The sequence below is a fragment of the Polyergus mexicanus genome, unplaced genomic scaffold (assembly GCF_030449975.1).
Source record: "Polyergus mexicanus isolate NDT 795.1 unplaced genomic scaffold, iyPolMexi1.0 SCAF_2, whole genome shotgun sequence".
NCBI classification, from domain to species: Eukaryota; Metazoa; Arthropoda; class Insecta; order Hymenoptera; family Formicidae; genus Polyergus; species Polyergus mexicanus.
In genome coordinates this window covers 11,599,432-11,622,375 of record NW_027223322.1, presented here as the reverse complement: position 1 = coordinate 11,622,375, position 22,944 = coordinate 11,599,432, and the positions used below count along the sequence as shown (strand labels likewise).

The 22,944-nt window shown below is 33.4% G+C and overlaps 7 protein-coding genes and 1 long non-coding RNA gene across 11 annotated transcripts in view; 3 read left to right on the top strand and 5 right to left on the bottom strand.

Moving 5' to 3' along the window:
• Knockout (Stork-head domain-containing protein knockout) overlaps positions 1–724 on the bottom strand; it is a 72,282-nt gene extending 71,558 nt beyond the window's left edge. For 2 of the 3 annotated variants that reach the window (XM_070308548.1, XM_070308567.1), the window contains exon 1: positions 113–724. The gene's annotated coding sequence lies outside the window, so the exon portion shown is untranslated. The remainder of the gene's footprint in view (positions 1–112) is intronic. The other variant, XM_070308557.1, reaches the window with a different exon arrangement.
• LOC138940103 (uncharacterized) overlaps positions 1–8,498 on the top strand; it is an 80,407-nt gene extending 71,909 nt beyond the window's left edge. The window contains exon 3 of the long non-coding RNA XR_011447952.1: positions 8,024–8,498. This is a non-coding gene — a long non-coding RNA (uncharacterized lncRNA). The remainder of the gene's footprint in view (positions 1–8,023) is intronic.
• LOC138942372 (pro-resilin-like) lies at positions 4,544–7,752 on the bottom strand. The gene is given in 5 exon segments (XM_070312563.1): positions 4,544–4,791; positions 5,187–5,595; positions 5,782–6,762; positions 7,303–7,402; positions 7,404–7,752. Coding segments are annotated over 5 exon segments (1,710 nt in total). The 5' UTR covers positions 7,484–7,752; the 3' UTR covers positions 4,544–4,651.
• A 1,015-nt stretch (positions 8,499–9,513) lies between the features above and the next one.
• On the top strand, positions 9,514–11,031 carry LOC138940094 (RNA pseudouridylate synthase domain-containing protein 1). Its single transcript, XM_070308637.1, has 4 exons — positions 9,514–9,835; positions 9,904–10,147; positions 10,245–10,521; positions 10,604–11,031. The coding sequence occupies exons 1-4, from the start codon at positions 9,617–9,619 to the stop codon at positions 10,749–10,751; spliced, it is 888 nt and encodes a 295-aa protein (XP_070164738.1). The 5' UTR covers positions 9,514–9,616; the 3' UTR covers positions 10,752–11,031.
• Positions 9,842–12,356, bottom strand: LOC138940080 (DNA repair protein XRCC3). Of its 2 annotated transcripts, none has more exons than XM_070308615.1 (5): positions 12,235–12,356; positions 11,927–12,121; positions 11,483–11,613; positions 11,061–11,267; positions 9,842–11,001 (listed from the first exon to the last, which is right to left on the bottom strand). In XM_070308615.1, exons 1-5 carry the CDS (start codon positions 12,260–12,262, stop codon positions 10,789–10,791), a joined length of 774 nt encoding a protein of 257 aa, XP_070164716.1. In that variant the 5' UTR covers positions 12,263–12,356; the 3' UTR covers positions 9,842–10,788. The 2 variants fall into 2 exon arrangements, with proteins under 2 accessions (XP_070164716.1, XP_070164724.1); XM_070308623.1 differs by having other exon boundaries at positions 11,483–11,592.
• Positions 12,357–12,685: 329 nt separating this feature from the next.
• Positions 12,686–15,273, bottom strand: Riok1 (RIO kinase 1). Its single transcript, XM_070308591.1, has 5 exons — positions 15,039–15,273; positions 13,821–14,839; positions 13,540–13,739; positions 13,140–13,430; positions 12,686–13,072 (listed from the first exon to the last, which is right to left on the bottom strand). Exons 1-5 carry the CDS (start codon positions 15,101–15,103, stop codon positions 12,968–12,970), a joined length of 1,680 nt encoding a protein of 559 aa, XP_070164692.1. The 5' UTR covers positions 15,104–15,273; the 3' UTR covers positions 12,686–12,967.
• Positions 15,274–16,046: 773 nt separating this feature from the next.
• Positions 16,047–19,686, top strand: LOC138940058 (dystrotelin). Its single transcript, XM_070308577.1, has 11 exons — positions 16,047–16,078; positions 16,543–16,714; positions 16,791–16,998; positions 17,175–17,418; positions 17,497–17,608; positions 17,674–17,840; positions 17,905–18,014; positions 18,090–18,312; positions 18,370–18,703; positions 18,784–19,077; positions 19,234–19,686. The coding sequence occupies exons 2-11, from the start codon at positions 16,615–16,617 to the stop codon at positions 19,353–19,355; spliced, it is 1,914 nt and encodes a 637-aa protein (XP_070164678.1). The 5' UTR covers positions 16,047–16,078; positions 16,543–16,614; the 3' UTR covers positions 19,356–19,686.
• Positions 19,687–20,083: 397 nt separating this feature from the next.
• Positions 20,084–22,234, bottom strand: LOC138940073 (glycerophosphodiester phosphodiesterase 1). Its single transcript, XM_070308604.1, has 5 exons — positions 21,769–22,234; positions 21,308–21,483; positions 20,922–21,120; positions 20,618–20,847; positions 20,084–20,523 (listed from the first exon to the last, which is right to left on the bottom strand). The coding sequence occupies exons 1-5, from the start codon at positions 22,102–22,104 to the stop codon at positions 20,382–20,384; spliced, it is 1,083 nt and encodes a 360-aa protein (XP_070164705.1). The 5' UTR covers positions 22,105–22,234; the 3' UTR covers positions 20,084–20,381.
• Between the last annotated feature and the right edge of the window lie 710 nt (positions 22,235–22,944).

Here is a 22,944-nt window from a genome sequence, read left to right as displayed (position 1 = left end):
TATCAAAATTTTCTGACGTTACATAAGATTCCAGATTGAGATAGAAACGATCTCGCCAGTCGCGTCGCGCGACAGACATCTGATTGCTCTTGACCCTCCAATCGGGACTTACCTTACCGCAGCGATGATCGTTTTATCCAGGAAGCCTGCTGCTCTTGCCTAATTATCAAGGTTCTTGAGCGAAGAGGATCCGATATCAAGACAGTATTGAAGGACGAGTTTTCACTTTTAGTCCAAGCCGGTCTCCTCAAAGCCGCACAGTTTCTTTCACACGCGACAACTCGCCGGCGTATACTGAATACGCGAGCGATTATCTCTGTTCATCTGGGTGGGACACGTGTACGAGCACGCGGCTCGGCGAATTTCGGCACTCTTTATAGAGAGAAAGAGTTGTCAACGATCGCGGTTCCCCTTCCTGGTGTACGACCGGCGATCGATCCGCTTTTGCGGAGACGATCCCCGTCGAGATGATTCCCCTCGACGAGACGAGGATGAAATTTCGGGACGTACGCGGGATATCCACCGATCAGGAGGAAAGGCGACGCGTATCGCAGGCGCGGCTCAGTACAACACGGTGGTCGCGCCTCGTCGCGCGAGACATTGCGGCAGGTGCAGCCGCTGCAGCTGGCACGATCGTCGGCTTCATACTGAAAGGGAGAGATACGCGCGGCAGGCACAATCCCGCCGTAGACTGCCGCCGTACGAGCAGCTACGAGAAACTGGCTCTGCCTCCTCTGCCGCCGCAGCCGCTGACTGTTCCGAAAACTCGCAGCAGCGCCGGTGCCGCCGGTCTCTCCTCTCCGTTTCTCTCCTCGAATCTCTCTCTCTCTCTCTCTCTCTCTCTCTCTCTCTCTCTCTCTCTCTCTCTCTCTCTCGTCCGCTCTACCCCTTCGCTGCGTGCGTTTGCCATTCGTGGTGGGGTTCTATTCTCCGCCGGAGGAGTAGGGGTCATCTTCCTCTCTCTTTCTTTCTCCCTCTTATTTTCTTTTTTTCTGTCTGCCCCAATGCGCAGGGATCTCTCCTCCTTCTTCGTATGGAATCGCGAACGGGTCCTGGAGATATTTTTGGATTTTTCTTTCGATACGTTGTCCTGCGCTTTGCGAGGAGTCCACCCGGTTTAAGACCCGTTCGGAGGGATCCTCTCGATAAATCCTCGCCAGAGAAATAGCTGCGACAACGTCGAGCGAATTCACTCCGCGATTCCTTGAATTTATATATATAGGAATCGAATTGTATAGAATGAAATGCATTATAGATATATATTTTAGCGTTTAAACTTTCTTCTTTGTTTCCATTATATATTTCGATTTAGTAAAACAATTTTTAACACTGTTGCTAAGGAGAAAATCGCATTTTTTCAATAGTATTTCTCGCGGTCCATTCCAGTATATATAACGAGAAGATATTGCGTGGAATCTTGACAGAGAATTTCTCTCTGAAAAATAAGAAATTTCGTATTTCATAATAGGCGTATATATATCGAAAAATAACATTTATATATATATATTGCAATTCAAATTATTTTAATATTTTTATTTTAGGCAAAATGCAAAGATATAAAGCTTGTAGGAAAAAAATTGCTCGAGAGAATCCACGAGAGATCTTTTTGGAAAGCGCGAAGGATGAAAAGAGTTCTACCTTCACATTCCTGAATATTCATTGACACTCTCTTGCAGGTGCATAAATGCACAAGAGTCACCGGCTAGAGTCACGGTAGAATTTCCACGTATCCGTTTTGTCTCTTCTGGTCCTAGTCGGACGGACATCGTGCTCTCGAGCTCGACGCGACGCGTTCCGGTAGGTCGGTGACGCCAAGAACCGGACCGGCTGCAAAAACGATTACGTTTCGCGAAGAGTGAGAGGGGGTTTGGGGGAAGGGGGAAAGGCAGAGAGAAAGAACGGCAGGTCCTGAACCCGTAAAGACGCCCGGTCGAATATGGCCGAAAACATTCGTACGTAAGTGCCCCCGGTAACAAGTTCGATAAATCGAGATGCGAGAGAAAATTATTAGACGAAATCAGATTATTTTTCTAAAAATACGACAATTAATTTTTTCATACCGTGACACTCTATAGATGTAATACGTAATACGTACAAGGAAGGATTACAATACAGTAACTTTCGAGTGCTAAAAACGTCCACATTCTTATCTATGCAAAATTGATCTTTATCTCAATCGACTAAGTCTTTATAAAGTTGATTGGAATAAATGTTAATAAATGTTTTTTTTTTTCAATACTCGCATCAAGATTTTAATCGTGTTAGATATTATAGTAATAAATATCGTAACAGACATTAAAAAGTATTTCCTGATTTACATAGAGAAATGGGAAGATGTATAAATATAGAATGTCGTTTAGAATGAACTTGAAGTATTTTACAGACGAAGGATACGAGGTTTTACTGACAGGAAGAACGATAGAACGTGAAATTATTTTGTATTGGTCTCATAATTCTCACAGTATTGTAAAATAATTAGACCGATTCTCGATGGCAAGGGCGGCTTTTAACATCCTCGTGGACGTTAGGCCACTTCGCACTTGCGAGGCAACAGTAATTAACGATGTTTGAGCTCGTGTACTTTCATAAAGTCCGGAACTTTCTAATGTGCTCGATAAGTATCTCTGTTTAAGCGTAACGGGGTTACGTTGCTTCAATGCGCAGATTTTTTTTCTAAGAATCTTTTTCATCTTTCGAAATTAAAATATCCAAGAAAGCTGTGCTAGAAGAGCTACAACTTTTTCCAACATTGTATTTTAATTACATTTTGATATTTGATGACTTGACAAGACCCTTAAATTCTATATTCATACATTAAATTTATTTTGAAATTCTATAATATTTATTCCCTAATATTTATCCCCTGTTTTTATCGTCGTGTAATGTTAATGAGTCATAGTGGGCTTTTTTTTTTTAGCAACATGCTATCTGTGCTTTAAAAGTTAACGAAAAACAGATCATTTCTCCGATAACACTTTTTTTTTTAACTGGCATTTCTCTTCGGCATCGCGAAAGATAAAGTATTCTCCAGGGGCGTGTGTACAAGCGTGTGTTGCATTGAAGGACACCCTCTTCGCACACCGTCTTCCAGCCCTTCGCAATCGTGCAACGGCTCGACCGAACGACTTTCCTTTAAATCGGTGGGACGTTTTACGTGCCGTAGATTGACATTTACAGTGAAATCCCGAGCAACGGGCGCAGCTGGTTTACCATTCGCTCAATGATGCCTTAAGGATCTACGGTACCGTAGCTGGAACCTGTTTCTCTTGTTCCTGGTTGCACTGGCTATATTTATACGCATTTGCGCGCGTGCGTCTACGCATACGCGTAGCGCATATCTCATCGCCGTACAAATTGAATCGCAACTAATTATGAAATATTACCGATGTGCCGCTCCGTTTCAATGCTCGAGAATTTCACGCTGCGACACGTAATTCACCGTCTAACTAACGTGCACAATAGTACAGAAATAAAAATTTTATCTCTTGCATAAATCTGCATTTATAAAGTTTGAGAAAGAAAAATATATACTTTTTATAGAATATTTTAGAAAAATAGAAAAACCGATGGAATAAATATCTCAAGGTTTTAGATTAATGAGAGATCTTTTAAAGAGAGATAAGACATTTTTATATAGATCTCGCATCAAATATGTAGATAATCTCAAACTTTTGCAATCCTTTTGCAATACACAATAATCGTAGATTAAACATTACACACATCTACACATATATTATGCACGCGTCTAGATGAAATATTTTTATCTTTTTTAATCAACCGGATTTCATTTCGCACCGTTGCGCTCGGGTTAGTTCGGCAACAATGAAATCAGAAATGATTTCTACCTTACCTTTTATGATCAGGTATCCCGTCGAGGCATATCGCGGGGGCCGTTTGGGAAACTGCAACCGGTGCAACGCGCGCCCGTTTTAACACTCGGAGATTCACACGTGGCGGCGGACCGGGCCCTCGACTTCCTGTCGACGACCGAGCAAACAAGTCGCACGATATAACGCAAACCGGATACGGAGCTGCGTAATTATACATCGGCCGCATTTTTACGCCTTTATCATACAAACGCGTTAAGCGGTTCTTAAGTCGCCCTTGAGTATGCCGCGGAAGTGTAAAATTAATTCGACGTAAAGGAGAACAGAATTATTCTATACGGTACAATTGCATGCGATCTATCAATGTTCAAATCAATATAACGGTTTAGTATTTAATTTTATACCAAGGTTTAATATTTAATTTTATACTCTTTTCGTATTCTTGAAGGGGAAATTTTTATCTGTATCGATTATATATGCGTTTATTCTTTTGCTCAACTAAAAACTACTACATGGATTTAAATAAATCATGCTGTGAACACATAATGCGATGTAAATATTAATAATAAATATCAATTCATGAATTTTATAATATTGAAGAATGTAGTAATTATTTATATGTAGACGTAGTTTCACATTCTGATAAATTTATCATTTTTGTGGAAGGATAATAGAATCTCATAAGTGTTATAAGAACTTTCCATTATCCACCGCTAAATATGCAGATAAATTTTTACAAGAAATAAATTCTTTCCATTATCTCTTTATACTTTTTCAAAATTACTCAGGACAAAGATATTTAATTTTATTAAATTATATGTTCTTTAATATTGATATCCACCATTACCATTTTGTCTGTTACTTCCGATATCCGCGTTGCCACCGATATTGTTGCTAGGAGTATTGGAGAAGTATCCGCCTCCACTCAAGTTATTATCATTATCTCGGCTAAAGGATTGTCCTGCTGCAAAATATAAATTTTATAGATTTTCAACCAAAAATTTCACAAAAACAGATAGAATATATATGTAATTAAATGTATATGTATGTTAGCTTAATTTATTATTTCAATGAAAATTATATATACTCTCTCTCTCTCTCTCGGTTTTTTAAATTATTTCATTGAAGTAAAAAAGAAAAATTATAGTACACTTAATTTCTTATATATAGGATTATTAAAAAATTGTTTTTTAATATAGAACTTAATGTTTAAATAGAATTTACACATTTAATAACCCATTACATTTTATTACAAAAGTTAAATTATTCTTTAACACAAAAAATTGTGTCGTCTTCTTTCAAAATTGCCATTTGTTATTCGTGTCGAACCGAATGAAAAACGACGCAATCTTATCACACCTGACTTTCCCGATTGATAATTGTTGCCGCCTCCTTCATTAAATCCATTGGACTTTCCCTGGCTGGGTCCACCGTTTGGATAACCATTATTACCACCTCCATTAAACCCCGAATTATCTGCAAAGCCGCCGCTTTTGCTATCCGGTCTACCAGAAGAATAACCATCGTTGTTACCATTCGGTCCGCCGGAATTGTATCCTCCACCCGTATTTGCTTCGCCTTCGTATCTAATTTGCGGTTTAAATCCATCCTGATCAGCTTCATACTCGACAATCTGTTTTCTACCATCTGGAAGTAAAACGTTGAACTCGCCTTGAGCGCGATCACCGTTTCTAGTTTCCGTGTGGCCGTAATTGCTGCCGGATTGCTCATCCTTTACTTCGTACGAAAATTCGTATTTTGCTGGCTCCTAAAAGTGAGAGAACAGACACAAATCACATATACGCATCTAAAATAAATGTGATTTAATATAAAATTATTTAATAGAAATATTGACGGGATAAATATTTCTGTAAAAGATTATTTTGTGATTCGCCTTGTATTAATTGTATATCCGCCTTTGATATACTCAATTATTTTAATAAGACATACTTACGGTGCTTTCTTCTTGTGCATTATCATTGTAACCTCCGCTTCCTCTTCCTCCATTTTTGAAACTTCCATCTCCGTTCTCAAAATTTCCTGCCTGTCCATTTATACCACTTCCAGATGGATAGCCATTAGCATTACCGTTTCCGAAACTCTCATCATTTCTAGTTGGACTTTCAGATGGATAACCGTTGTTTCCATGTCCATTTCTATTAGGTGGACCGTAACTACTTGATAATCCTCCGTTGGTACCGCCAAATCCATTTGTTTTAGGTACGTTCGAAGATTCGTAACTGCTCGCTTTTCCACCATTATTTCCGCTATTGAAGTGATTTTTTCCGTTCGTATTTCCATTTCCTCCACGTACTCCATAATTATTAGAAGGCCTTCCATTGCCATTGTTTCTATCAGAACTACCCCCATGATTTCCATTCCCACCAGGAACACCGTAGCTAGTCGATGGTCTCTCTCCATTGCCTCGATTCTTGAAACTGTCTCCGTTGTTTCCATTCGTACCAGGTACGCCATAATTAATCGATGGTTTGTCTCCATTGCCGCCGTTTTGGAAACCACCTCCGTTGTTTCCATTCGCAATAGGAACTCCATAGCTACTCGACGGTTGTACATTACCGCTGTTTTCACTAAAATCTCCAAAACTTGAAGCACTATAAGAGTTAGAGGATTGTCCATTCCCAAATCCGTTTCCTCCAGATTGACCTAGACCATTTACGCGGGCATTTTCCCCCATGGATGCACCATAAAGTTTCGACGGACCATTACCTCCGCCATTATTACCGCCGAAACTTGTTGCGCCACCGTTTCTATTAACACTACCCCCATTACCAAAATCCGGCGTTCCATACTGGGTGGATAAATCGGCTTGACCGCCATTCACACCAGGGATTCCTGTTCGTGGAGGTAGATATGAATTGACCGGAGGTTCCGAACGCGTCATCGCCAGCATCGTGATGAACGTCGTTATACCGATCTGTAATAAGAATTTTATGCATTATTATGTAGATGTAAACAAATCTTGGAAAATTTTAGAACGCGTATTATGTAAGCTGTAATAGGATTATACCAGCAGTAGACAATCCTCCAAAATTTTTTTTTTGATTATAAAGAATTTCTCATATTTTTGAAATATTTTCTGTTTTTAGAAATTACATGATTCTTGCCATAAAATTAATCTCAATATAGTGAATTTATATGATGTATGTATTTTATTCTAATATATTACTTAAACACTTTTATATAATTTTTTCGCTAGGATAAAGTCATAATTATATATTAATTAAAAAATATATATCTATATATTTATAAAACATATTTATAAATTTGTCGAAAGATATAGCACTTATTATTAATGCCAAAAACAGATATATATTTTTATGAATTTGTGATTGATTTTTCCTCTCATCGACAATTATTTCTAAATTACAAATATATTCAGAAAAAATTCAAAAATTTATTAATTCCAAATTTTATGAGCACTAGAGTCAGAATCATTTCTTCTCGCACATATTACCTTAAACATATTGAGGATACTCGGTGCTCTCCGGCGATAGAAAAAACGAATTTTTGTCACTTTATCTCTCCGAAGGAGAGTCGTTCTCCCTGCTCTCGTTACTACCCTTCCAGCACAGGATAGTCTCGAGGGAATGACAAACATGGGGTCCGCTTCGCTCTTTATATATCCCGGGACTCATCCGCGTTTCTAGATCATAGTTTGGTGCAATCGTTAAGATTTACAGCAACAGTTCGATGCAAGTGTGTCACGAGATGCCACGCGGAATCGACGGTGACGATGGAAAAGAGCCAGATCGGCGTACAAGTAAGCGTAATCACGAGCAGATCCGCGCTCTATATCTCTCCGATCGCGATTCTCGAGTCGGTATTGCGCCGGCGAATCGTTAATACATAATCATCTTGAACGTCTCTAAATTGTTTCGCGTGAAGCTTTTAACAACCCTTGACATATCACTCTATAACATCGCCTCTCTATAAATTATAAGAATGTACTTGACTACATGTTCTAAGATTCTTAACGTAAGAATTGAGAAACCGCATAATAATATCAATGCAAAAAGCTTTATCGAGTGACAAACAGAAATGTATAATAAGATTTTTAATATCGATACAAAAGTTGCGTAATATAAAATTAAAACTATGGCACAATGTCAGTCGTACTTAATTGATTATGACATACATAACTATATTCTGTTACTCAATTTCTAATAATTTTGCAGGGGGAGCAGAAGAAAGGCCTTAATGCCGCGATCGACGTGTCAAGATGCCGTTGATGTACACGTGAAATGTCCTCCAATTATAAGAAGCCTAAACAGCCGCGGCTTCTCCGTCCGCGCGTAGAGCTGATGCAATAAACCCGCGTGACGCAAACTTGCATAATGTATCTCTGTCTCATCCAGCCTACCACACTGCCATCACTTGCATGCGAGTGCTTAGATTGCACAAATTTTACCCGGACAAGATATATGCACACGTTTGTATATAGAGCATCAAGTATGCAACTACGCTTGAAATGATCATCACGCATTTAATTTTCTCAATTTAATTTTCTTATGTGATTTTAATTTATTTTATTCTGATTAATATGTATTCGATTTGAATCGTGTGATATGTAAATCACGATGACTTGTAAATTGGATCTCTGTAAATAATAATGAAATCTTATATCAATATAAGATTTAACATGTAATTATATTAAACGCAAGCAATATATATGCAATTTTATTTCAAAGTTAATTCTTGACTAATTCGAGTAATTTATTACGATACAAAAAAAGATTCGTCTCCTTGCATAGATATGATTATCTCTTACTCTGTCTCTACTATAGTGTAAAACGGGATTAAAATAAATGAATAAAATATCGTGTATCTATATCTATAAAATAAAAAAATGTGTACATACGTTTGTACACTATATCCTTCTTTCATCCGCTCGATCGTTCGATTACATTTTATGTTAAGCAGGTATGGTGGATGCAATCCCCTTGTGCGAATACATGTCGAGAGATGTTTTGTATGGAACACGATTCTTCTCTAGATACATATCTCTTGGTGTACGGGCTTTGTGTCATCAGTGTAAATAAGAACGCACATATGTATAGCCGTTTCATACTAGCATACAAATTTCTACACTGCGTCTCGATCGTCATCAATTTATCCATATTATATGCAATGCTAAAAAGTTCTCACGCTAAATTTTATCACCACTATGCTATGGTCTGAGAATGCAGATGAAAAAAAAAAAAAAAAAAAAAATTGTATCGAGAATTATATGTATATATTTTTTTTAGAAAAAGTAATTAATCTTTTTTTTTATATATATATATAAAATAATGTGTGAATCACTGGATATTTTTCTTAAATACGTAAAAGTGTACTTATTGTTAGTGATTTCAATCACAAAAAGCATTTATATTTGCTCTCGATTGCGCGTTTAACAAAAAGAGATAAAAATGCATACATTCTCCCTGATTCTTTATGCATTCTCGCGCATCCTTGTTACATATATATATTGCGCAGCTTTGCACGCGAGACGTTAGGGTGTATTCGTGCATAATTTACAGAACTTTCTTCATCCATATGTCCGAGATATTAAAAATAATCTCACGCCGTAATGTAAAGAAAAATATATAAAAATATGAGATTTATATATAATTATGTATTTAATTTTTTTTTTTTTTAATATAATGCATATAGATTGAAAATGTTACGCGCTATATGTGCTATGTTCCTCTTATGACATTCCTATCTGGATAAAATGGCCGCGAAGTGGAAACATCGTCGAGTCAAGATAAATAATATCTTACTTTACAATGGTTAGAATAAATGTTTATAGATTTTTATGCGCGTGCACATTAATTATCTGTAATCTTATACATTCCATAATTCATTTAATACAATATATCGAGAGATTAGTCAATGATTGGAATAAGAAATATAGATCTGTCAAGATTGTGCATCGCAGTGAGAACTTTTTGGTAATCGATAAGCCCTACGATACGTATATAAATAGTGATAATCCTGACAGAAAGGTGAGGACATACTTATTTGACGCGCATGCATAAAGTATTCTTATATTAATTAGATATTACGTTTTCAGAATACTGTCCAGTTAGAATTGCGAAAAATGCTACCAGACTTGGTTAACCCAAAACTGCGCCACGAATTTTATTTCGTGCATCGACTGGATTATCCCACAAGTGGCATCATGTGCATAGCATTAAACAAGAAGGCAGCTAGAGCAGCATCGTCTGCTTTTGAAAATCAAAAAGTACAAAAGTTTTACCTAGCATTGGTACATGGTCATATACACGAATCTCACATCATAATCGATAAGCCTATTGGTTAGCAATTAGAGTAATAGAGTGAAATAATACTGGAACAGGATTAAAATAGGCAATAGTTTTATTAATTTAGTTTTATCTTTTTTTTTATAACTAGGTGATGATGTCCGTGAAAAGAATGGCAATCATAAAATGTGTACAAATGATAATATCTTTTGTGAAAAGCCACGTAACTCTTACACAGTACTAGTAGTGTTAGAACATGGATTTTGGAAAATCAAACCTGCTACCAAAATATTGCTAGCACCCAGCACGGGTAGACGACATCAATTGAGAGTACATTGCCATTATATTGGTCATACAGTTATAGGAGATTATACATACAGTGATGGCAAAGATATACAGCCTCATAGAACCTATCTTCATTCTCTTAGGCAAAATTTATATAGAAACTCACTGCTTGAATTGTATAATTATTTTGTATTATTATTACTAATGCTGTCTTTTACTTTTCAGATTAATATTAAACTGTGATATTGAAAATATAGATGTAAAAACAAAAGATCCATTTAATGCTTCAATATTGTCTGATTATAAAGCGACAAATGTAATAAAAATCTTGGATGAAAATATATTTCACGATATAAGTAAATTATTGGAATAAAATTGAGAAGAATTTTTGTTATATATAATGCGCAGATTTATTGAGTCACTTTGACTCCAGATTTGCTCACTATGAATTGAAAAGTAATTCTTGGCAAGTGCGAAGCTAACATTATACAAGCATATCGCGCGGAATTTCTTCTATAAAAATATATGGAAGAGGTGATCATGCTTGACCAAGTAAATCCTAAAGCTGGTTGTTCAATCGCATTTTCAGAAATAATACTATGATTATCTATAACTGCAGAAACCTAGAAATGTATAAAAATTAAATTTGACATCTATAATAATTGTTTTAATATTTCTTTACCTGATTAATGCAGATCACACACAAATCATCATTTTTACAAAGTTCATGTAATTGTCTTCCAACATCCCGCTTACTTTTGCCTTGCAGCTGATCTTTCCAATCTTCTACTCTATAAGGGGCTGCTATTGAATCAATTATTAATAATCCTATTTTATGAATATTCATCAGTGCTGGAACTTTACGCTGCAGACATACTTCTAATTCGTCCTTTAACATATTTATTGTATTTGTCAATTATTATGTGCAGATAACAAGTATAAAATCATTGATATTTATTTAATGAGTTAATATTTTGAGAATTAGTCTTTTTTTTTGTTATTTATTATATCATTTATATTATTAATTTTAAACTTCCTTTTAATATATGTATAATTAACAATATAAAAATATAATAAATTTTAATCTTATAATACTATAATTACAATAGTAGCTATGTGGGTCACGAATATTACATCTCCATTCACAGAATGAGCCTTAGGTATTTCTGAATTATGCAACAATTGTTGCAACCGTTTTGATGGGAAAGCAGTTTCTGTGCAAATATATATCGCACCTGTTAATATTGATATATTTTATTATACATGTATTTTAACTCACAATAATATTATAAATATTTGGAAAAATATATGATAATTGACAGCAAAAAAAGAAAAAAACGTTATATAAAACTATTATATAAACTATGCAAATCTGATATATAAAATTTAAATATTTTTTTATTTTAAAAAATATCTAAAATATTTATTAGATTTTTATGTCAAGGATTTAGGTGATCAATCATATCAAGTTCAAGGCTAAATAAAAGACCTTTATTGTTACTTGGCTTATTTCCTGAGTTAACATATTATTATTTTTTCGATTGTTACCAGCTCCGAGACCGCCTGCAGTTACTGGCAGTTGGACGGAGAGACATAATTGCAAAGCCAACTGCGTTTTTCCAGTGCCAGCAGCACCGTAAATCTGCGTGATACCCCGACAAGGTATACCGCCTTTCAATATCGCGTCCAGTTTCGGACAACCGGTTGTGAGAAATTTCTCTCTAATAGCAGCTGCATCTGTCACTAACGTATAATCATAAAAGTAAAAATCATTTTATATATAATAAATATATATATATATATCAGGATATTCTTATTTAAAAATCATAGAGAAGATCCTTTTTTTTCAACAATACCTAGTAAATCGTCCATGTTGAAGCTCATTTTCAATACTATATTTTTGATATATTGAGTATGTATTCACGTACAACGGGAATAGAAATATTTCGATACATGAATTTATCCTTACATCAGAACACATTTCTTTTTAGCAGAGAGAAGGCAATGCCGGCGATTTTCGTGGGACGCTTTTTCTAGGCCGTAGAGCAGCGCCGTGCATCCACTTTTAGGAATTGGAAACAGTGTATTCAACGTATCGGTGTGTGCCTTCACGAACGCTACGCCATACGCGATGAAAAGAGACAAAGACAGCGCAATCATCTCTCTATGGCTGCGGTCGAGAAGACGCTAGAAATGTTTCGAAACGTTTGATTGACCAATCAGGACACAAAGAATAAAGATTTCTTTGTTCTGATTGGTTAATGCAACGCCTCGAAGCATTTCTAGTGTCTTCCCGACCGCAGCCTATGTCAAACGATCAGATCTTTATTCTTTGTGTCCTGATTGGTCAACCAAACGCTTCGAAGTATTTCTAGCTCTAGCGTCTTCTCGACCGCAGCCATTATTATATACAAGTCAAATTTCGCTTGAACATCTTTAGATAATTGGAATACAATTTCTTTGTATTTTTTTTTTAATGTTTACATTACTTGTAAAAATAACACTTGGCTCATTAAAGTCATAAATTATTATCAATGTGAAAACACATTGTATAATCTTCTCATATCCTTTTTTTTTACATGAATTTATTTATTTTCCCCCTCTTGATACTTTTAGTTTACGTTTCTTCACATGTTTCTTTACTTTAATTTTCCTTTTCTCTGCTTGCTGTTCTTTAACCGTTTTTTTACGCGCCTAAAATAAAAAATAATTTATATATAGCTAAACAGTAATACAGAAAAAGAAATAACATATATCTTACTTTTTTGCTGTCTGGACTTTCATTTCGGGGCCTAGCCGAATTTATGAATTTGCTCTTATTATTCTCGCTTTTTGTTTCGCTATCATTTTCATTATCAGAATTATTACTATCTTCAGAAGAAGAACAAGTATCGCTTTCTTTTCCTATATTTTTATCTTTCTTATGTTTGTCAGCTAGAATCTCAGGTGTTTCTGCAGGCTTAGATAGGTCTGCTTTCAAGCCAATTAATGTTTTGTAAATCAAATCTTTTCCAGATTTTGCAAGATTTATATCACGTTCCACATTGACTACCTACAAAAGAATACACAAAAATAAAAATTTGTTTCTTTTCAACAGAAATTTCGTCTTTTTATTGAAATGAAAATTACACATTACATGCATTTATAGCAATCAATGATACCTGAGTTAACCTTTGAGGAATGTAAGCTTGCTTAAAAACTGCCTCTTCTATTTGCTGCTGTGGATCATTTTCTTTATTTGCCTCTTGCATTCGAATGTCTAAGTATTCGTCCATGTTTTTTTCATTTATAGTTGGATCCGTTATGAAATCAAATAATGCTTGAAGTGGCATAACTCCTACATTGCGCTTTTTGAAAAATGCTGAAAAGAATAATTTAAATATATCAGAGATAGATACTTTTAATTCTAAATGAAAATATCATAAATACTTTTGTGCCATACCTGTGATATTGCTACAGTCGTTCCTTAGAAATTCAGTTGCATTACAATGATCACGATCTACAGCTTGTGAAACATCGATGACTACGATTGATCCATTGTGATACAATATATTATACTCGCTTAAATCAGCATGAACAAGCTTACACTTATTATACATTTTCCACATAATTTCGATACTTTCTCTATACAACATCCTCGATTTCGAATCTGTAAGTACAGCGTCCTTTAGTTTAGGTGCCGCCCAGCCATCTGAACCCAGAAACTCCATCAACAACATATGACCACCATATAAAAATGGTTGTGGTGCTCTGACACCACCTTGTTCCAAACGTTTTAAATTAGAGAATTCCTTTTCCGCCCAGATTTTCACCATTTTGCGTGGATTGTGCAAAGAGTGTACATGATCGAAACGATATTCTCCTCTAATATACTTTTCTCGATTTTTAAATGTTAGGATGGATGTTCTATATATCTTTATAGCAATCTCATCTTGGTTTTTCGACTTGGCATAATATACATTGGCTTCTTTCCCAGTTGAAATACAACCATTTATCTCTGCTAACACTCCTCTCTCAAACAGTTTGTGCAATTTCTTTTTAATACGCGAATCCAATACATTCTCGGTCGTCGCGTGATCGCTCTTATCTTTCATCCTTATGCGATCTTTATCAACACGTTTGTCATTCTCAATCAGTACATTGGCTACATGGTCTGGCAATGACGGACCCGCATATTTCTCTAAATTAATCTTATTTGCATAACGAGTCAACAATTTATATTTTGGTTGATAATTTGTTACCTTGGTAGGTGCTTCTTGAGTATTAAATCTTTGTGAACTCGTTTTTATAATAGCATTTTTATCTTCATACAAATCATAATCGTTATTACAATAATATTCATTATTGTCACTGTCTTCAATGTTGACCTCTTCATTGTATGTAATATGCAAATTGGCTACTTTTTTTTCGAAATATACATGAGAATACATATCAAATGATGTTTCTTTGACTTTGTTCTGTCTATAGAAAATGAAATATAAATATATAGTGGCTTTTTAAAAAAAGTGTACAAAATATTTGTAATTTTGTAAATAACTTAAAAATAACTTCAATCTCTAATAGATTTTTCAATAGGTTAATTTTTTAAATTAAAATGATTATTTTATTCATTATGTTCTCGCTGGGAATTAAATATATTAGCCTAAAATATAATATTTACATGCAAGGTACTTCGTTCTCTTCCTCGGCATCGCTAAATTGACCTTCCTCGAATTTATCTGACATGATTGAAAATTCTCTTTGAACGATGATCTATTTTTATATGTTCGTTAATTTCACAATGTTTTGCTCCACTAGAAAAACTATGAATTCCGTATTCGTCTAATATTGAGATAACTGGTTAAAGAATATTAGCGTGAAATCTTTTTAAAAGCTATTTGGAAACAAATCGCAAATAGGAATTATATAACACATAAAGTTATATATATATATATATATATCAATACTTAGTAAAGAAAAAAAGAAGTAGAAGTGTCCAAAAAATCGAAAAATAAAGCGGGGAACATACACTTTTGCATAAGCGCATAATCATAAGCATAAGGAATTTGATTGGTCAATTTTCTTATGCATAAGGAAATAGACCAATCAGAACAAAAAGAACTAAAATTTCTTTATTCTGATTAGTCAAATTTCAATCTTGAATCTTGAATCTCAATCTTCAATGCGTAGTCTGATACGGGCTTGAACTTGCAGTCGTTAAGCGGAACATGCCGTATGTATGCTCCGAAAAAAAAAATATTAAAGGGTGCATTGCGTTTCGCATTACAAAAGATTCGAACTATTTGATTGACTAATCGGATGAAAGAAACCTTTTCATCCTGATTGGTCAATCAAACAATTCCATACTCTCATGGCACCAAATGGAACATACCCAAAATCATTGGTTAAAACGGGGAGCACACACTTTTGCATAAGCGCATAATCATAAGCATAAGGAATTTGATTGGTCAATTTCGTTATGCATAAGAAAATAGACCAATCAATTTTCTTATGCTTGTGGTTATGCGTTTATGTAAAAGTGTGTGCTCCCCGCTTTATTCTTCAAGATTTATATTAGGCTCGATTTTTAATCAATTTCTAGAAAATTCGTATGTTTCTTAACATTTTTGTTTATCTACATGTTTCGTTATCTATGATAAACGTAAATTTTGTTGTTTACATCAATATTTAAACTATCCAATTATGTTGAGCTGATAGAGAGTAAGCTTTTTTTTCAAAATTTTTGTATTTATACTATTCTCTAATACATTTATTATAATCTATAACTTTATGTATATATTTAATACATCTATTATTTCTGTTGTACAATTAATAGCTGATCATATTTTTTAATTAATTAGAAAAATAGATAAATGATTTTTTTTCTCTATGTTTATATAGCTAATGTGCAAATAAAAAATTAATGTTTTTTAAAAATTAGTGTTAACATTTCTTTGTAATATATATAATTTCTTGCATATTTTACATAATGCTGTATGTATGTTGTATAAATAGATATATATAAATCAGATTATTCAAAAACGTATCGCCTTGTATAAAGTATCTTAACTTTAACTTAACGTATAAGTTTATTTCTTTTAATAACATATATATACATAGAATTAAGAGAAGATAATTGTTTTATATAAATATAAAAAACATTTTTTAATTTACCATTGGCATAGATTCAAAGTTATATGATCGAAAAATAACTTTTATATCGATAAATATCAAGCTCAGAGTGACAATATTCAACTATGGATAATATTATGCGATCTATTCAAGGATGTAATGTCATTCGTTATACATCTTATAGAACTGCTACAAAGATGCAAATATTACATAAAGAATTGAATAGTAAGTTTTTTATTAACTAATTTTCTGTAAAATAAAAAAATTGGATTATTTTTTCAAACTATTTTATTTCACCTAGTGCAACATGTACAATTGGAATTAATAGCAGGAGTATTTGAACGTCATAGACTTTCCATCACTGAAAATAGTGTTAATTTAGACTCGAGTGAGATTGAGGATGTTCTATCTGATATTTATTTTGCGGCGCAGAAAGAAAGTAATTTTAATTTTGATGTTGATTTTGTAACAAAGCTTGCTACGAGTTACATTCTGAATACTTTTGACAAGTAAGTTTTGGCTTTTTTTTCTTTCTTTACATTCTATAAATAATATTAACATATTAATAATTTTGTTATGCTTTGAAGTCTCTTTAATAAGTATATGTTTGTAATATCAACAACAAATAATTTTATAGTGAAAAAGAAGATTCTGATAAAATATAAAAATATGTTTAACGTTTCAGACAAAGTACTGGAAATATTTTAGTGTTTTCAGTAAAAGTTGCATTGGTATTATTGAGTAATGGTAAATTACAAGAAAAGTATGGATATTTGTATCAGCAACTAGCCGATCACAATGCATGTTTATCTAGAGCTGGTTTACATACCTTATTAACAAATATCTGCAAAATAACAGAAATGCTTGGAGAAACTATAACCTATGGGTATGAACAGATTCAGACACATATAGATGCCTGTTTTGTAAAGGTATAATACAATTTATTTTGTTTATTAGTTTTTTTATTAAAAATGAGCTATTAAGACATCTTTTAAAATATATTTTAGTCTCAAGGAGGTCTTGGAGTTACTGAAACAGAATTTGCTGCATGGATCATGCAGGAACCTCCTCTGCTTGTTTGGATAACAACATTCAATCGAATAAAATCTGCAGAACATAGTAAGTAACAGAATTAAATTATTATATACTTAAATATAATAACACAAATTATATTTTTTTTGCAGTTGTACATAATATCAGATGTTCTTCGTGTAAAGTAACACCAGTACAGGGACCAAGATATACGTGCTTGAAATGCACAGGATACCATCAGTGCCAAGAATGTTTTCTTTTAGGCAAGACGTCAAACAAGCACAAGCTGAAGCATCCAATTCGTGAATTTTGCATGAAGGTATATTGTTTAAATTTTTTTCATCATGTGAATTAAATTGCTTAAAAAAATAATTCTTTTGCAGACTTCACATCGCGAAATTACAAAATTGATCATTGAATTGATAAGAAATAAATTGAGACTGTGTCCTACCAGAACAATCACAATAGAGGATCCAGTTACAGATACTACTAGGTTCGTGTAAAGTGTAAACTTTTACAATTTTCTATAGTTTTTACAATATTTTTTAGCAACTTTTTTTATATATAGTAATGAAACAAGACGTACAGATTATGGTTCAGTAAGAAGTACTATTAAACGAAAGATCCTCAGTGATCCGCAAAAGGAATTACAAAGTATCATAATGCATTTGGAAGAGGAAAATCGACAATTGCAAATTGAATTGCTCGATATACAAGGCACCAAAGCAGAAAGATTACAACGTCATAGAGTGACCATCGAATCTCAATTGCAACGCCTAAAAACGCTAAAGGTATATTAGTCGAAGATTGTTTAGACATTATTCACTAACTCCATTTAATTTTTACAGAAATACTTATTTACTGATATGACTCAAGTACCACAGATTATCACTCGTATGCAAAGCACCCCAATGTTACCGCCTTTATCATCCAGACTTACAGCACTGCCTCTAGAATTCGAATTAAGTCCAATTATCAGGCAAGACACTGCAGATAAACAAAAAACACTTCACAGAAAAGATATATTAACATCAGATAGTTTCAATACCTCATCACCTATACAGCATACAGGAGGGGAAGATAACACCAATGCTCTTTCTTGCGTCCAAGAGACTTTTACGAGTTCTGGATTCGGTAATATACCAGAAAACAGTCGGATGGAATTAAGTACTTGGATTGGAGGTGAATCAAAGTTTATCGATGCGATTAAAAACAATTATGATAGATAGATTAATGCAAGTACATGTCGAATTAACTTTTAGGAACAAGGAGAGAATTGAGTACAGCTGACAGTGGTTTCTCTCAGTGGTTGGTCGCTGGCAATTCGAATTGCAAGAATAACTATGTGGCTAATGCAGCAATTAATAATACAAATAATGACTCGTCGCTGGTAGCTTCTCAATCCCCTACAGGCATTCATAGAGATAATACTCCATCTTCCTTGCAACGGCCTGACAAACATTCACAACATAGTAGTTTGCAAAATATTCAAGGAGATCTTAATGATATATTAGACAGACTGCAAAATATGGTTGCTAATGATTGTTTGCTCGATGGTAAGTTTTTAATAATTATCAAAAACAGAAATATGGAAGGGAGAGATATCGGATTTTTAAATATAACAATAATAAAATAAAATATTTGTAATAAAATTACCTCGACATTTATGTCATATGTTAATGCAAATATGTATAAATAGATAATTTTTGTAGAATCGTATGACGGCAATGATAATTGTAAATTGAAACGTGCCACAACAGAAATGGAAGATTTATTAACTGGCCTCATTGAAGGTATGGAATCTCGTAAAAGTAAACTTACTACTATTGTTTGAAGACATTAATACTTCAAATAAAAAATCTAAGTACAATACATTTAGACATTTTTATATTGTAATGACTTTTTCTTTTATGCATAATTTCGATAAAAATCTGAAATACTTTTTTTTTAACTCTTATTATTGGCATAATTATGAAACTATATGTAAATATGCCACTTGATGACATTATGCATTATCCAAAGAAAGAATGTATAAGTTCTTGTAAGCAATAATGCGTGCGTAAATATTACATTCGAGATATCACACTATAATTATACAGTTATATTTAATATAGTAATCACAGATGTAATTATACATATATAATTATATAATTATGTAATTATATATAATTATTTGATAGACTAAAAAATTTTTTGATATTCTATATGTATATGTATTAGACTGAGCGGAAAGTTCGTCTCGTTTTTTGCTAACAGATAAAAATAAAAAAAAAAAAAAAAAACGGGACGAACTTTCCGTTCAACCCAATATTTATGTATTTGTGCAATCATAAAAGAAGTAATCTATTTTGATATTCCTGTTAATAAAGAATTATGTCTATAAAAAATATGGATAAGTTATATATATACATATGCATCTAACTCTCTTTAAGAATTATAATTTACTCATAATTAAGAAATTATAATAAACCTTGTTATATATAGTGCAAAAAAGAAAAATCATTTATAACTGTTCATTTAAGCTTCCTTAGTGCATTGAATTAAATTGTTATGGCTCTTCATAAATACATATACATTTGCACAAGATATTATACTTTACGTCAAAGTATATTTTATTTTTTATAAATTGGAAATATTGCATACATATATTCAATTAAAATGTGAAAGCGATAGATTATTTTGTTTCCAATTACAAAATAAATGCCTTATATTCTAAGTTTAAGTCAATTTTACGACACGACTAGATAGTTGATTATAACAAATAATCTATATAATGAAAAGTAGAAAAATTTGTACATATATAATGCCAGTATACAAAAGTCTTTGAAATTTAATACTGAACAAATATATCGGACATTTATTACATGTCCTTTTCTAAATGTAGCGTATCAGTTAGATAAGTGACTTTGAAGAGCCTCGAAAAATGCGTTTTCTCTGACGGCCGATTTACCGTCCATGCCATCACGCGGACACCACGTTCGCACCATCGTTCTATTACGCGTCTGAAATAAAATTATATCACAATTATGTATTATTCGTTCTTACGAATATATACATATAAAATCGTTAAGTATTTGATTGAATAACGCTACATACGGATTGACTATGTCCTTGTGCAATAGTATAGCAGAAATGCCAACGATATAATAAACGAAGCGAGATAATAACCATTCGTACAAAATCTCCAAGATGCAAGCTGCCAAATGCTTAAATGGATTATGAAATCGTGCCGCACCAGGCGCTTCCAGACCGGCATATGATAATCTCGAAAAAAAATACGGCCTCCAAGCAAGACTCGACACAATACGTGGCTCTTTTTTTCGAATCTGAACGTAAAATTAAGAATATATTACTGAATAAATTATTACTGTCGGAATATATATAAAATGTCCACATGTACCATGTATACTATGATTGGATTGAAACTCGACACGACACCTCTTTCAAATAACTTTGGATATTTTTTGTACGCATTTAGAATAACTTGCACAACATCCGTCCTTGTCTCTTTTATGTCTATAATTATTCTCTGCTCGCTGTTCAGACATTCTTGCAGCGCATCGTCTAACAGTGCGATTCTCTCTTCAGAAAACTTGTTCCTTCGTGACAAAATATAATTTTTTTTCTATTAAAATACTCAAATATATAATACCTTTACTATAAGGTGCATTTTACATATAAATTATATAATTATATATAAATTTTAAATAGATTGAAAAAAAAATATGTGTACATACATAGTTATATCTATGTAAACAAGTAATTTATAAAATTATATAATCATACCTAAGTGGATGATTATAAGTTATATCTATCTCTCTCAATTCCTCCCACATCATCTCACTAATTGTTCCTGTTTGGCCTGTAAGTCTTTCAATTGTTGGGTCATGGAATAATATTGGAATGTTATCTTTTGTTAGTCTTAAATCAAGCTCTACAGCACTGCAGCCCTTTCCCTTGCTCTGTAAAAAGTATAGATAATGTATAAATACTTGTACTAAACAATTAAAAATGCAATGGAAATATTTAATGATTAAATAGGATAATTAAAGTATTAATGTTTTATATTGATAAATAACATTTATTAGTTTTTCCTATTTTATATTATCATGCAGCAATTATGTTAAATAAATCAAAACTGAGATACAAAAAGTATTTGTATCTCAGTGTTCTGTTGAACTAGTTTAACAAAAATTTGCCGAATTTTGTATAGCTAAATACTATATATTTGAAATATGTAATTTTACATTTCGGAAAGCCAGCAAACTGTTTTCAGGATAATCGTATCCTCCACCACGGTGAGCCACCACTCGCATGCAGTATTGCTCTCCGTTACAATGTTTTTCAGACACAAAGTTATTTTTGCTTAAGAGGACTGGGTTCACACCGAGCACTTCTTGGACAGTTTTGTCAGGCGGAGGGGACACTCGGGCTAATCTCAGCGCAATCACAATAATTAATGAGCCCCAAACAATCCAAGGAATACAAAACTCATATAGAATAGTGATTAATATACTCAGCAACATTTGTAAAAATATCCATAGTAAAGCGCTATTTAAGATTAATTCGATGATTCTGTGCATTTTTTTGGTGTTAATAATTCTTTACTAGTTATAAGTTTAAAGATTCCCTTGACATATATGAGAAAATTAGGCGAATATTGCGTGGTTTCGTATGATATACGAAATCTTATATTATTATTTAAGAAGAGCGAGGCAAAAATTATTACTTTATAAACAATTATAATTGAAGTTGACAAGCATCGAAAAATGCGCGAGAACAAGTACGAAAATTCTTGTCGAAAATATTTCATCGGCGATTTGGGTGGAATTCGTCATTCTTTTCATTTGCAAGTCGTTTATTTAATTTTTTATATTACGTGCATCGATTTGTTTGGATTTCAGAGCTTCTAAATTCTAAAACATCGCCGAGTATTCATATGTAAAATTTAGACGCCTATGCCAATGAGAAGCTGTTTCTCTCTCACAATAAAAATCATCGAAATGATTTTATCGGTCCTTCCTTTCTATCTCATCCTGTTTCTTTCATTCAGTCTCTCATACTTTTTTTCTTTCATTCGATCGGTTGGCGCGCAATTTATACGTCGAATGTTTCGCTCAGAAAATCAACACACAAATCACACGCCTAACAACAAAACTGTTATACGATAACGAATACGCAATCTCGAGGCTTGTTCTCTTATGAAGGATTCACACTGTTTCCAATGTTTAACGCACGATATCCAATAGAAGAGTTTGTTTTCTAGAGATTAAAATGTCATTAATTAGAGAAAGAATATTTTCTATTGGATCAAACTGTGGCTATGGTCGGAACGACGCTAGAAATGCTTCGAAGCGTTTGATTGACCAATCAGGGCAAAGAGATCTTTATTCTAATTGGTCAATGCAATGCTTTGAAGCATT

Coding starts and splice junctions, on each gene's coding strand:
- LOC138940094 (XM_070308637.1), top strand. CDS start 9,617: ATGGTTAGAATAAATGTTTATAGATTTTTATGCGCGTGCACATTAATT. Junction 9,836..9,903: donor GTGATAATCCTGACAGAAAG/GTGAGGACATAC, acceptor TTACGTTTTCAG/AATACTGTCCAGTTAGAATT. Junction 10,148..10,244: donor CATAATCGATAAGCCTATTG/GTTAGCAATTAG, acceptor TTTTATAACTAG/GTGATGATGTCCGTGAAAAG.
- LOC138940080 (XM_070308615.1), bottom strand. CDS start 12,262: ATGAGCTTCAACATGGACGATTTACTAG. Junction 12,122..12,234: donor CAACATGGACGATTTACTAG/GTATTGTTGAAA, acceptor ATTATACGTTAG/TGACAGATGCAGCTGCTATT. Junction 11,002..11,060: donor GTGTGATCTGCATTAATCAG/GTAAAGAAATAT, acceptor ATACATTTCTAG/GTTTCTGCAGTTATAGATAA.
- Riok1 (XM_070308591.1), bottom strand. CDS start 15,103: ATGTCAGATAAATTCGAGGAAGGTCAATTTAGCGATGCCGAGGAAGAG. Junction 13,740..13,820: donor CGACTGTAGCAATATCACAG/GTATGGCACAAA, acceptor TATTCTTTTCAG/CATTTTTCAAAAAGCGCAAT. Junction 13,073..13,139: donor AAAGTCCAGACAGCAAAAAA/GTAAGATATATG, acceptor TTTTTATTTTAG/GCGCGTAAAAAAACGGTTAA.
- LOC138940058 (XM_070308577.1), top strand. CDS start 16,615: ATGGATAATATTATGCGATCTATTCAAGGATGTAATGTCATTCGTTAT. Junction 17,609..17,673: donor AATAAAATCTGCAGAACATA/GTAAGTAACAGA, acceptor TTTTTTTTGCAG/TTGTACATAATATCAGATGT. Junction 18,015..18,089: donor CCAGTTACAGATACTACTAG/GTTCGTGTAAAG, acceptor TTTTATATATAG/TAATGAAACAAGACGTACAG.
- LOC138940073 (XM_070308604.1), bottom strand. CDS start 22,104: ATGCACAGAATCATCGAATTAATCTTAAATAGCGCTTTACTATGGATA. Junction 21,484..21,768: donor GTTTGCTGGCTTTCCGAAAT/GTAAAATTACAT, acceptor TACTTTTTACAG/AGCAAGGGAAAGGGCTGCAG. Junction 21,121..21,307: donor ACTTATAATCATCCACTTAG/GTATGATTATAT, acceptor TTTGTCACGAAG/GAACAAGTTTTCTGAAGAGA.